The 14,066-nt window shown below is 40.7% G+C and overlaps 2 protein-coding genes across 3 annotated transcripts; both read right to left on the bottom strand.

Annotated features, from left to right (window-relative positions):
* Positions 1-402: 402 nt before the first annotated feature.
* LOC128468172 (pulmonary surfactant-associated protein D-like) lies at positions 403-9,647 on the bottom strand. 2 transcript variants are annotated; one of them, XM_053449864.1, is made up of 4 exons: positions 9,352-9,647; positions 9,039-9,155; positions 8,564-8,647; positions 403-1,003 (listed from the first exon to the last, which is right to left on the bottom strand). In XM_053449864.1, the coding sequence occupies exons 1-4, from the start codon at positions 9,596-9,598 to the stop codon at positions 624-626; spliced, it is 828 nt and encodes a 275-aa protein (XP_053305839.1). In that variant the 5' UTR covers positions 9,599-9,647; the 3' UTR covers positions 403-623. The 2 variants fall into 2 exon arrangements, with proteins under 2 accessions (XP_053305839.1, XP_053305838.1); XM_053449863.1 differs by lacking the exon at positions 403-1,003 and adding an exon at positions 6,065-6,494 and having other exon boundaries at positions 9,352-9,641.
* A 1,979-nt stretch (positions 9,648-11,626) lies between these two features.
* LOC128469280 (pulmonary surfactant-associated protein D-like) lies at positions 11,627-14,066 on the bottom strand. The gene is made up of 3 exons (XM_053451101.1): positions 14,030-14,066; positions 13,558-13,641; positions 11,627-12,072 (listed from the first exon to the last, which is right to left on the bottom strand). The coding sequence occupies exons 1-3, from the start codon at positions 14,064-14,066 to the stop codon at positions 11,693-11,695; spliced, it is 501 nt and encodes a 166-aa protein (XP_053307076.1). The 3' UTR covers positions 11,627-11,692.

Below are 14,066 nucleotides of genomic sequence, written 5' to 3'. Positions count from 1 at the left end.
GGAGCCGTATGTCTATCCCATGCGTGCTTAAATCCCCTCACTGTATTAACCTCTACCACTTCTACCGGGAGGCTGCTCCACTTATTTACCACCCGCTCGGTAGGTGACCCTACTATAGTGTGGCCCCACTTTGAATAATGTTACAACATATTGTGGCTCGCTGCAGGATGAGCTGATCCAGGTCGCAGTGGAAACCATTGACAGATATATTAAACAAAGGTATATCAAAATAAAATGAAAATGTAAAAGATTTTATTGCGGGAAACAAGTTACAAGCCTGACAATTCATAAAACTCACAAATTTACCATTATAATAGCCTGAAATGTAAGGATTTTTTCCCCAAAATAGATTAAAATCTATAAGATATGCAATTATTTAAAATACATTTTTTTTAAAGGTCTCTGTAAGGAAAACAATCATTTAGGGAAAAACAATCTAAAACATGTAGGGTTAGCTTTTTGTTTTATACGAGTAGAATTCTACTTCCTCTTTTTCTCCACTTTAATAATTAATGGCATCATTGTTAATGTTTTTCATGTCAATTGTGATTATATTTTAGATTATCGATATAATATGAAATGAAATCAACTTGGGTAATAAAATTGTAAAGATGAAAAAAAATTCAGGAGAATTCACAGATGACGAGACGTTTTTCCTCACATACTTGATCGTTCCATTTTCCGTTAAGGAACATTTCCACGCAGTCTTCAGCCTGCTGATAGTCGTCGGGTTGATTGGTTCTCCAGTTTGAGTAGCCAATCAGCTGTCCGTTCAGATAACGGTAACTTCCCTCAAACTGAATGTCGTTAATTCCGAGGAAAGGGTTTTTCTTCTTGTCCAAAGCGATGGCCAACACAGCGTCATTCTCTGCGCTATTCTTCGGGGAAGGCAACTGGCCTCCAGCCTTGGAACAGATTTGGACGGCTTCTCTATAAGTCACTTCTAAGTCGTTTGAGATGTAGATTTTGTTCCCGCTGCTCGTCCCTTTGGTGAAAACCAGAGCTATAATAATGAAAGTAAGTGTTGAGTCATGATTTTAGGGCATTAGGTCAGAAACTTAGGCAAAGGACCTCCAAGGTAATGTTCTCTGGAATATTACCAGTACCACGCGCTACATCAGGGAGACAGCGGGAGTTTAGGGAGATCAATGCGTGGCTAAGAGCGTGGTGTAAGGAAGAGGGATTTGGGTTTTTGGAGAACTGGGCAGACTTTACAGCGGGGATGGACGGCACCTCAATGAGGAGGGGGCTGCAGTGCTAGGGGAGAGGATGGCTAGGGGAATCGAGGATCTTTTAAACTAGGTTCTGGGGGGGGTAAAGATAGAAATGAAGTCCTAGCTGGAGTAGATGTCGCAATTAGTAGAGACCCCAACCAGAATGGATGCCTGTCTAGATCTGGTAATAACTAACAATGAGGAACTTATCTCAAACATTAAAGTAAGAGAACACTTGGGAGATAGTGACCATAACATGGTTTCATTGGAGATTAATTGCAAAAAGCAAATGGGTAACTGCTCTACCAAAACACTTAATTTCAGAAGGGCAAACTTTGATAGGCTAAGGTCAACCATGGAATGTATAGACTGGGATGGATTGTTCTACGCAGATGATACTACGGTCTGTAAGAAGGTAGACATTTCCGAGGAACGAGTCAAATTATTTAAGTATATATTAGAGGAACATTTGAGAGTGTGGCTGCTATAGTTTAATGTTGATAAATCTTAAGTTACGCACTTGGGGAAAAAAAATTCCAAAGGCAAAATGTAACTTTGGAGGGACTGTCCTGACAACAGAAGAGAGGGACTTAGGGGTAGTTATTTCTGAGGACAATGCAGGACAATGGTAAGCAGACAATGCAATAGAGCTTTAGAAAAATCAAGCAGGGTACTGGCATTAGTAGCAGGAAGAGCGAGGCGGTTGAGCCACGTTACTGATCTCTGATCAGACATCACCTAGAGTATCGGGGACAGTTCAGGAGACCTCATCTCCAGAAGGATATCGACATATTGGGGAAGATGGTAAACAGTTTGCATGATAACAAATATTAGGAAATACTAATGGAGGTCATTATCTCAGGGGAGGTGGATACATTTCACAACAAGATGCCATAATCAGAGATGGAATGGAAGGAAGGTTTACTTTGCTGAGAGGGTGGTAGTTAAAGGGGGCAGCCTCCCAGCAGAAGTAGAATTAGTCGATGCTAACACAGCGAGGAAATGAAAACATGCTTGGGATAGGCATCGTCTTAAGTTCAGGATATAAGTTATCCCGGGCTTAAGACTAGACTGATGAAGGTCTTTACATCAGGAAATACAGGCAGACTAAATGGGCTGAGTGGTTATCCGAGGTCAAATTTTATTTTTATGTTAAAAATCTAGAATCCTTCAGAGTTTCTCCAGTAATTGTATAATTTACGAACATTTACTAACCTTTCTTCTGAGCTTCTATGGCAGATCTGAGTTGTTGATCAATTGAGTTTACTTGATCTTTGAGAGCTTCAAGAGCTGAATGAAGAGAAAAACACGACAATATTAATAGAATTAATATTATGAGAAATAGTAATACAAACTATCCGATGTATCCTTCTTGTACTGGTTATACACATACCTGATGCGTCACTGGCACCTCTGTCCCCCTTTGGACCTGGTGGTCCTTGTGGTCCTCTTTCCCCAGGCACCCCAGGGGGTCCTTGAGGTCCAGTTGGACCTGTGATTCCTTGTGGCCCTTTCATAAAAATTAAAATTGGTTAGAACGTTATTTAATCTTCTAAAATATTTATTAAGTAATATGACACATTGACAATTCAGATGTCCAGGCACCTTCTGAGAACATTGACACCCTTCTCTCCTTCAGGATTCCATTGGAGAACGCACACAAGATCTTGGCTGACCGACCACCAAAGGTTTGTAACGGATGTCACTTACCTTGATCTCCTTTATCACCCTTGGGTCCAACTTTACCATCTCTTCCTGGTAGACCGTCTTTCCCAGATGACCCGCATGCAATAGTAAAGGATTCATTATTGGCGTCTTGGCATATCTGGACACTGCTTCGGACGAGGTCCACACTCAAAGCCATGATGCAGAAGATATGAAGACTCTTCATTTTGTCCAATCTTTTAGACCTTTTTGTGAACATAGTGTTAGTGACCTGATCATTGATGGTCATTTTATGTTAAAAGTTAGCAGTTGGATATGGAAGATCTTACCTCTTGTGATGTAACCGATGAATTACCAGAAGGTAAAAGCTGAATGTGGAGATCGTTTATCGGGGGAGGATATATATACATGGTCTATCTTCCAAGGAAGAGGTGACTCACCTTTACCAGATAATACCATAATGTTGTTTTATAGATTTAGCTAAACAAAGGAGAATAAGTTATCAAGGGATGTTATCTACATAAAAGTGAAACACAAACAACTCCTTGTTAATATCTGACAACATTGTGTGAAAATTACTTTTTTCTTTTTTTTAATATGCGGTGTAGGATTATTTTATTATCTTACAAAGTTTCTGTTTCCAGGAAATGGCTGAATTACTGGGAACTGTTAGAGCTTGCCCCTCGCTCTTAGGTTTTTAAGCCCGTCTCTAGGTCTCAAGGAAAATGGACAGATTTTCAGGGGTCTTAAACCAGTTTCGGGATGAATGGGCTGACTTTCATGGTTTTTTTGCACCAACCTCGAGGGCTCGGGGTGAATGGGCAAATTACCCCAGTCTCAGGCTCTCCTTTATATTCTCCTCTGATTTAATGATATCTGAGGGTCACAATTGGTGCTTCTCTCCCTGCTCTATAACAACTGCATCATCATACAATGGAGGTCCTGGGTAAATAAGTAGGTAATATGAACCTACATATGTTTGGATGATGACCCTAATGCTAGGTGGTTCGGTGATCATTTTGTTTTTTCATTTATGCACCTATCTCTCACAAATCTTTGGACACCCTTCATATCTGTAGGAGGTGGCCATTGAAGGAGGGTTGTGTTCTTCTTGGTGTTCATTTTAACCTTGGTAGGAGACAGAACAAAGCCCAAAAACTTGACACATTACAACACTTGCGGTGACGTCCTCTCCCCTTGTTGGGGGTTTAGAGAGGACGTCACCGCAGTGCTGCCATTTTGGCGGAAGTTACCACGTTATGTACCCGGAGATGCTGACCATGAAGAAGATTAAGGATTGAAGAGAGAATAGATATATGAAAAAAGATAGAAAATGAAGATGATACAGAAGCGGTTGGCAGAAGCAGAAGTGGTCTGCAAAGAAGGTAGGGAAACAGAGAGTTCAAGAGGGAGGGTGAATGAGAGGATGAGAGAGTGACAGTGTGAGAGTGAATGAGAGGGAATATAGCCCACATTCGTGGGTCCACATTCCTTCATACTCTCTCACACTCTCAGTTCATGTGAGGGAAAAATGGCGGTGCTTGTGGTGACGTCCTCTCCCCTGATTAGAGGATTGGAGAGGGCATCACCGCAACGCTGCCATTTTGGTGCAATTTGCCGGGTTATGTCCGTGGAGATGCTGACAAAGAAACAAGATTAAGGATTGAAGATAGAATAGAGAAGAGAAGGGAGAAGATAGAAGATAAAAGATAGATGAAGATGCGGAAGTGGTTGGCAGAAGTGGAAGTGGTCAGCAGAGAACATAGGGAAGCACTTAGAGAGCCTGAGATAGAGAGTGAATGAGAATGAGAGAGTGAATGAGAGTGTGAATGAGAGTGTGAATAGGAAGGGTTTGAAAATCGTTGCCTGGAAACGAATGGTCCGAAAACGAGCCGAAAAAAATTGTACGAACCATTTTCGGCCCAATTGCACGTGTTTAGTGTATATAGTAGGTGAACTTTTCCTAAAAATACTTTAATGCAGAAACAAAAATAAAAAATGACTATACCCTGTGTCGTCTTTGGTGTCAAAAGACCGATTTCAGATTTTTTTTCCAGTAAGAGTGAAATTTAAGAAAAATAGATTGTAAAAATCTGCTGTGTCTTTAGGACCCACTGAATTCCACTCAACTCGTTTTTCTAGAGGGAATATTTTATCTTCTGTTTCATTATGGCCATTTTTTTTGTTTCATTAACAAAAATCATTATTATCCATTTTAAGTCAATACATTTTATAAGTCACTTTTTCCACGTTGTGAAATAACATATTGTGTTTATAAACGTTACTAGAAGATGCGAGATTGCTGAATGTTATCTACATGAAGAGGAAACAAAAACAACTCCTTTGTCTCTCGATCTTGAGATCTGACAACATTTTTGTGAAAATTGCCTGCGTTTGCATTTTTTTTTTTAAAAATTGCGGTGTAGGATTATCTTACAAACTTTCTGTTTCTGGGAAATGGTTAAATAACTGGGGACTGTTAGAGTTTGCCCCTCAGTCTTAGGTTTTTTAACCCCTGTCTCAAGGTCAATGGACAGATTTTCAGGGGTTTTTACCCCAGTCTTGGGATGAACGGCCTGATTATGAGGTTTTTTGCTCCATCAAGGACTTGGGGTGAGTGGGCAGATTCTCAGGGTTTTACCCCAGTCTCAGGGTAAATGGGCAGATTCTCAGGGGTTTTTTTTACCCCAGTCTCAGGGTAAATGGGCAGATTCTCTTGTTTTTTTTGGCACCCATCTCGAGGACTCAAGTAGAATGGGCAGATTCTCTGTGTTTTTATTGTTGACAGATATATATTTAAAAAAGATTAAAATAAAATGAAAATATAAAATATTTTATTGCAGGGAACAAATTACAAGCCTGACAATTCATAAAACTCACAAATTTATCATTATAATACACTGGAATTTAAGGAATCCCCCCCCCAAATATATTAAAAATATTTAATTATACATTGTATTTATATGTTTAAAATACCATACTTTTTATAGGTCTCCCTGCTAAGTTAGGGGAAAACAAACCATAAAATAACACGTAGGGTTAGCCATTTGTTTTATACGAGTAGAATTCTACTGGATTCTTTTTTTATATTGAATAAAATAAATTCCTGCTATCTTCTACACGTCTTATTTTTCTCCGCTTTAATGATTCATGCCATTATTGTTAATGTTTTTTCAATTTTGATTATATTTTATATGAAATCAACGTAGATCAAAAACTGTAAAGATGAAAAAATTCAGGAGAATTCACAAATGACGAGACGTTTTTCCTCACAATTCTTATCGTTCCATTTTCCGGTGTCGTACATTTCCACGCAGTCTTCAACCCCTAAGTCGTCGTTGGGTTCACCGGGTTCCCAGTTTGAGTAGCCAATTAACTGACCGTTCGGATAACGGAAACTTCCCTCAACCTGAATGTCGTTAATTCCGAGGAAAGGACGTTTCTTCTTCTCCAAAGCGATGGCCAACACAGCGTCATTCTCCGCTTTATTCTTTGGGGAAGGCAACTGGCCTCCAGCCTTGGAACAGATTTGGACGGCTTCTCTATAAGTCACTTCTAAGTTGTTTGAAATGTAGATTTTGTTCCCGCTGCTTGTCCCTTTGGTGAAAACCAGAGCTGGAATAATGAAAGTAAGCGTGAGTCACGTCTTATTTTAGTTAAAAAGATACAGTGGGTGACAGTAATGTAGCCCATGGAACCAGCATAGCTAAGTGGAAGGGGCCTTGACTGGGTGAGGAGGTGGGCTTAGGATAATGGGGTCAACGAACATTGGTTAGGGGTTAGGACATTGTTTTTTCTCACCAGAATTTCCCACCCTCCCTCGTTGTTATTAGTAGGATGATTGAGGGTCTTCTCGTCAGTATAAGGTGAGGGTGGAACAATGGTTGGTTAATAGGAAATAGTGTGTTTCTGGTTTGGTTGGTCGGTGGCTCAGAACCTGGTGTGGGAAAGGTGCATCTAGGTAGGCTCTTTCCAGATTGGTTTTGGTGTTGGGGTTAATGGTGTTGTTATATGTATGGGAAGGGGATGTCATTGTCAGGGGGATGATTGGAATTACTTTATTGTGTTAATAATTGATTGTGATTGATTCCCATACATATTAAAATCTGTGGCCAAATGTTATCCAAAACAGTTTGTGTCCGCGTCTTATTTGGTGGGTTAAGGTATTGGATATCACCCGTGAAGTCTCTGCAGAATGGCAAGATGCTAATCTTTCGAAAATCTATGAACTCCGGCACAAAGTATATGCCATAGATGCGTAACCAACACAGAATAACATTTAATTCTAGGTTTCTCTACCCAGTTTCCAAAAAAGCTGCATCCTATGTCAACAAATGGCTGCTTTCTCAAGGAGCTCATTCATTGTTGGCTTGGTCTTCTGATGCCTCACCCCAATATGACCTCCGCACCTGTTCCTGCTGTTGTCCAGTTCCTACTCCCCTACCTCTCTCCACTCTATACCACATCCATGATACCAAAGGATCTCCCATTGTGACCTTCCTTATCACCTGACCCCTGGCCTGATTTTTTGGATCTGCCTAAGCTGCCTGCCAGAAGACTCCTGCCTAAGCTGCCTGCCAAGAGACTTCCGCATTAGCTGTCTGCCGGGAGACATCTGCCTGAGCTGCCTGCCGACAGGTTCCTACCTAAACTGCCTGCCGAGAGACTCCTGCCTGAGCTGCCTGCCGAGAGACTCCTTGACTCCTTGGTCAAGTGCACTCCCACTTGACCAATAGACTCCTGCCCTGCCACGTGGCCAGAGCCACCATTATTTGTCTTCAACCTCAGCTTTCTGTTTTTCGTATTGTGCCATCCAATTGGATGGGGTAAGTCCTAACAAAAAAATGTCTTTTTCATTTCAATGAATCTGGTGTAAATTTTTTTTTTCCCAGGACACGATCAATGGCAAGCAAAACTAAAACGACCTTTGAAGTGGAAATATAAACATTTTATGCTGTTAAACTCAGATTTTTTTTTAAAGGAATCTGCTTTATTTTATTTTTTTTAATCATTTAATAATATACCGTATTTATATATATATATTTTTTGGAAAGCTTCACATTTCTGTTGTTGTTTATATACAGCTGAAATTCAAACAGATTAAGAGGTGACCACACAAAAGAAGATTTAAGCGCAATGGTATTTAAGCACAATAACAAGCTGAATCTCATCCAAGTCGGTGCAATCACCTGATATGGTTGGGGAAAATATTACAAAAGGACTTAAAGGTAAGGCAAGGTAGCCTGCAGCTAATACTACGTTCTGTAACAAGGTAGACACATTATTTAACTATATTAGAAGAACAGTTGAGTGTGACCGCTGTAGTTTAATGTTGATAAATGTAAAGTAACGCACTTGGGGAAAAAAAATCAAAGGCAAAATGTAACTTTGGAGGGCCTGTACTGGCAAAAGAAGAGAGGGGCTTAGGAGTTGTTATTTCTGAGGACTTAAGGTAAGCAGACAATGCAATAACGCGTAGGAAAAAGCAAGCAGGGTGCTGGGTTGTATGGCCAGAGGCATTAGTAGCTGGAAGAGCGAGGCGGTTGTGCCACTTTACACATCTATGGATAGAGACCACCTAGAGTATCGGGGACAGTTCTGGAGAGAGAGGATTCTATATTTCCATGTTAAAAATCCTAGAGTTTCTCAATAAATGGTATATTTTACAAACATTTACTACCAACCTTTCTTCTGCGCTTCTACGATACTTTTCAATGATCTGAGTTGTTGTTCAATCGAACTTACTTGACCTTTGAGCGCTTCGAGAGCTGATTGAAGAGATAATCACGATAATATCACTCCGTCATACATCAATTCACAATTATTTATTCATTTTAACCCCTTAAGGACAATGGGCGGTCCTTAAACCCATTGAAAACAATGCATTTTGTGCCCGTACATGTACGTGCTTTGTCATTAAGGGGTTAATAGTGCTCTGGTGGAGATTATTGATAAACCTTCATTCTACGTTACATAAATTAAGGGTTATTAGAATTTCCCCTTATCCCTCTCTTGAACAATCGCTGTAGACATATATAATCACTCAGATAAATAGCATTTAATCAAAAAGCATAATAAAACTGATTTTTTTTTAACAATTTATGAGAAAAAGTAAAAAAAATTATCCAATGTATGCTTCTTTTATTGTTATACACATACCTGATGCCCCACTGTCACCTCTGTCCCCTTTTGGACCTGGTGGTCCTTGCTGTCCTCTTGTCCCAGGCACCCCAGGAGGTCCTTGAGGTCCAGTTTGACCTGTGATTCCCTGTGGCCCTTTAATGAAATGTAAAAATGTTTCGAAGGTCATTTGATCTTCTCATGGATTAAGTAATATGACATGTTGACGCTTCAGAAGTCCAGGCACCTTCTGAGAACATTGACACCCTTCTCTTCTTCAGGATTCCGGTGGAGAACGCACACAAGATCTTGGCTGACCTACCACCAAGGGTTTGTAACCTAGGTCACTTACCTTGATCTCCTTTATCACCCTTGGGTCCAACGTTACCATCTCTTCCTGGAAGACCATCTTTCCCAGGCGACCCGCATGTGATAATGGAACAGGAGCTTTTATCAGCGTCTTGGCATATCTGCGTACTGCTTCGGACGAGGTCCACACTCAAAGCCATGATGCAGAAGATATAAAGACTCTTCATTCTGACCAATCTTTTAGACCTTTTTGTGAACATAGTGTTAGTGACCTGATCATTGATGGTCATTTTATGTTAAAAGTTAGCAGTTGGATATAGAAGATCTTACCTCTTGTGATGTAACCGATGAATTACCAGAAGGTAAAAGCTGAATGTGAAGAACGTCTACTGGGGGGGGATATATATATACATGGTCTATCTTCCAAGGCAGAGGTGACGCCCCTTTACCAGATAATATCATAAAGCTGTTGTAAACTTTATTGGACTTAGTTGAACAAAAGGAAAATGCGCAACCACGGAATGTTTCGTACAAATTAATTGTGCATGAAGGCGAAACGCAAACAACTCCTTTATCTCTCGAAGCTGATATCATTTAGTGAAAATTGCCTACGTTGAGCAATCCGTTGCATAACGTGATGTTTAGTTTCCATTTATTTATTTATTTATTTATTGATTGCTTAGTTTCTGTTCGCAGGAAATGGCTGAATTATTGGGAACTGATGGAGTTTGCCCCCTTAGTCTCAGGGTAGTTTTCTTAACCCCCGTCTCAAGGTATCAAGGGAAATTTGACAGATTTTCAGGGTTTTTTTTACCCCAGTCTCGGGATGAACGGCCTGATTCTCAGTTGTTTTTTTTTGCACCAATCTCAAGGACTCCGGTGGACAGGTGACTTCATTCAGAATATCTTTACCTCCTGGCAAGTCACGGTTTCCATAACGACCTTTATTAAATGTGTTCTTTTAATATAAATATAAACCAATGACATGGTACCAAACAACATGTGTGTACTTGGTTACTATTACTTATCAATGATTTATTGTGATCTAAAATCAGAGCCCACGGAGCTTTCATCAAATCAAAGTGAGCAGAATTTTTCGTTTCTGTACAGTTTTTCTGCTGCATAATTGTCCGCCTTTCAACCGTAACAGCACAACTCCTCCGGCCCTTATTCCGTTGTTTGTAACCACAGGTATTCCGGAAGGAATGGCAACGTGGTTTATGTGGCTTCGCTCTTTTGAAAAAACATAAAAGGAGTTTATCTCGTCTTTATTGGCCAGGTAATGGGTGTTTGAAACATTAACTCTTGGCTGCTTATGAGATATTTATTCTAAGCGGTTATGTTAGGTCACTGTTAAGAAAAGAGATACAGTCTTCACCATATCTAGTTAACTCTCAGGGTATTTGCCCCAATCTCAGGGTGAAGGGGCAGATTCTCGGTGTCGCACTGACTCCTTCCTATTTTACCCCGCTGTGATCAATTAATGCCAATTAATGCTATTCCTACCAGTATGTTATGGTTGGTATCCCTGCTTGAATGCAGGTGACTCAGTTAAGTGGTACCTCATGAGAAATAATAGGAAGTCAAGGTTTCCATGATAGCTGGTATTAGAGCCATTTGGGTAATACGTTTGGCGAGTCACTACATAGAATCTTCACGATGGGCTATTAAATGGTTAATATTTCAAGAGTCTCTTATTTACAAAGTTCCCAGGTATGACCACATACCTTGCATTTCTTTAAGTGGAAATGCAGACGAAGGTAGAAGATAAAAAGATAAAGTGGAGAAGATGAAAGACAGAAAGTAGAAGAGAGAAGATGAAGAACAAGAAGACGTGGACATGGGTTGACAGGGAAGGTAGGGAAATATTTAGAGCTTAAGTGAGTGAATGAGAATGAGAGAATGATATACCCATCTGTTATACGTTGTGAGGTTGACAGAATTTTGGCGTCAATGTTGTCACCGAAGAACTCTTGAAACACAAATCTCATAGAAACATAGAGCATAGAATTTGCCGTCAGATCAGACCCATTCAACCCATCTAGTCTACCAAATAAACAAGGTGGTAGATAAGTGGAAGATGCTAATCCGGTGAGGGATATGGAGGACAGTTTAGGTGATGTCTACAACAATCATCGTACAAAGGTGATCCTGGCCAAGTGGGTAACGTGAGCCTACACCGAACCTAACTCTAGATGGTCCGTTGAGGAGCTTCAACAAATACCATAATTTAAGTCACTACCTTTGTTTTTCCCCATGGAACTCCACATTGTGAATTAGACAAATGACAACATTCATGCACATCATTCCATTTTTTATTTTCGGTTACCGATTTAGTAGGCGAATGAAATCAAAGCCCCTCAGAAACCATTAAAAATTTCAAATCAAAAAAATTCACAAATGACAAGACGCTTTTCCTTGCAATCCTTATCATTCCACTCTCCGGTGGCGTACATTTCCACGCAGTCTTCGTTCTGGTATTGATTGTTGGGTTCACCGGGATACCAGTTTGAGTAGCCAATTGCTTTTCCGTTTATATACCGGAAACTTCCTTCCGACTGAATGTCGTTAATTCCGAGGAAAGGACGTTTCTTCTTCTCCAAAGAGATGGCCAACACAGCGTCATTCTCCGCTCTATTCCTTGGGGAAGCCAACTGGCCTCCTGCCTTGGAGCAGATTTGGACGGCTTCTTTGTAAGTCACTTCTTGGTCGTTTGTAACGTAGATTTTGTCCCCGCAGCTCGCCCCTTTGCTGAAAACAAGGGCTAGAATAAAGAAAGTAAGCGTGAGTCATGTCTTATTTTACTTCAAAAAGATGCAGTGGTCTTTATTGTTTCCGTAGCATGTGGAGGTGGTAGCCTTCCAAAATATATGGATTCCAAGGCAACGACCAAACTGGTCAAAATACATATCGTAAGTACATAAAAAAACATAGAATTTGTGTTTATTACTAAATCTAGGGTGACCCAATGAACCCGATGTTAACATAATTGATATATTTAATTTCTGTTTGTATCTTTTTCATTCCAGTCAACGTGGTGTATATTTCCTGCTCGTGTTCCTGGAAACTCCATGAAATAATACAAAGCCGACACATCCATTAACGCAGATATATAAACTTCTTATTTAGTTAAACTCAAGGAAATGAAAAAAAAACCCTGTTTTTTGAAACACCTCGTGGCTGTCAAACTGGCGGCTTATTAGGTGGATCGGGTTAAGAGGTGGTTTTTTTTTTGGAAGGAATTGGGAATCATTACAGGCCGCGGTCCAAACAATTTACGAAAGTGTCTGCAGCCCCTCTGAGGTCGCAGTTCTCAGATTGACCAGCAGGTGGCGAACTTCTAAGCACATGGCTGGATATAATTCAAGACTGCATTTTAGTTTCATTTTCAGTTCCGAGCTGCATGTAAAAGGTGAAGGAGCCCTGTTAAGAAGCCTGTAAGGTAAGCTGTGCATCAAATTGCCTCTACAGACAAGCAAGGATTATATTATAATTTAGAGCAGCTTCCACAGCAGGCACTCCCTGTGCGCACTACGCTCCCCTTCCCTTAGTCCTGTCATTTTTTTCTTAGCAATAGGGCACTGTCTCACATACTGACCCCCTCCTCCCCTCCCTCGCTCCCCTTCACTGTCAGGAGGGTCTCCACATCCGCAGAGCAAGATCAGAGGAGGCAGATACACGGCAAGGGGAGGGTGCTGGGGCCACAGACAGGACAGAGAGAAAAAAAGAGGTTTTTTTCGGGCAAAAAACGGAATTTGTTGTCCAAAAAATAATTAGCCAAAAACAAAACAAAAAAGTCTATTGTGCAATACAAAGTTGTAGTTAAGTTAGCTCTGTGTCAGTGTTTGTTGCTAGCTTAGATATGTTCCCAACTGGACCCCACAGCCATACCCTGGAAGCCCAACTGGGGGGGTACCCCAACTCCCATGTAACAGAGGCTCAGGATCGCCCTGCGTATAGTAAGGAGGTAACTGGGGTAAAGGACCACAGGGATATTGATGGACCTACCCAAGACACCTTCACATATGAGAAAGCAAACGAAAATTGTAACGTATAATTCAAACTAGGAGACCCCCAAATGACGTGTCTACCCCCCGCATTATCAATATTATTATCTTCATCCTTCCTCCTCCTCAAAATGAGCAACTATTGAACATGCCAGGGAACGACCCACAATTTTTGTTTCCCCATCCATTGATAAGCCAAGAGCGAGTGGCCCGGTATACTTTTATAAATATCTGCTACTCACCTTTCTTCTGTGCTTCCGCAGCGATCTTCAACGATTGAAATTGTTGTCTGATTGAAATTACTTGATATTTGAGAACGTCGAGACCTGGGGGAGGAAGAATGATGAAAACATTACACATTATACATTAACCTACTTCTTACCCTAGTGTACCATTGGAGAATGGTACTAAACCTTCATACGGCTAAATGATCCAGGTTATACACGTTCCTGATGCCAAAGCTGTAGCCCATTTTGGACCTGGTGGTCCTTGCTGTCCTCTCGCCCCAAGTAATCTCCATGACCCCTTAACAAAGAATGTTTTTTTTTTTGGCAGAGACTTTATTTCCGCGTATAGATCGATTATAGATAATGAATACAACAGGTTGACTTTTCAGATGTCTCCTGAGAACACAGAGATCCTTCTCTTCTTCAGGATTCCACCAGAGAACGTTCAAAAGATGTGGTCATTAAAATCAATGTGTAGTCAGCTTACCTTGATCTCCTCTTCCACTGCTTGTGGTGAATGCCAT

This window comes from Spea bombifrons, chromosome 11, assembly GCF_027358695.1.
Source record: "Spea bombifrons isolate aSpeBom1 chromosome 11, aSpeBom1.2.pri, whole genome shotgun sequence".
NCBI lineage: Eukaryota > Metazoa > Chordata > Amphibia > Anura > Pelobatidae > Spea > Spea bombifrons.
Note: the sequence above shows the minus strand (reverse complement) of the source record. Positions and strands in the feature narration are given on the sequence as shown.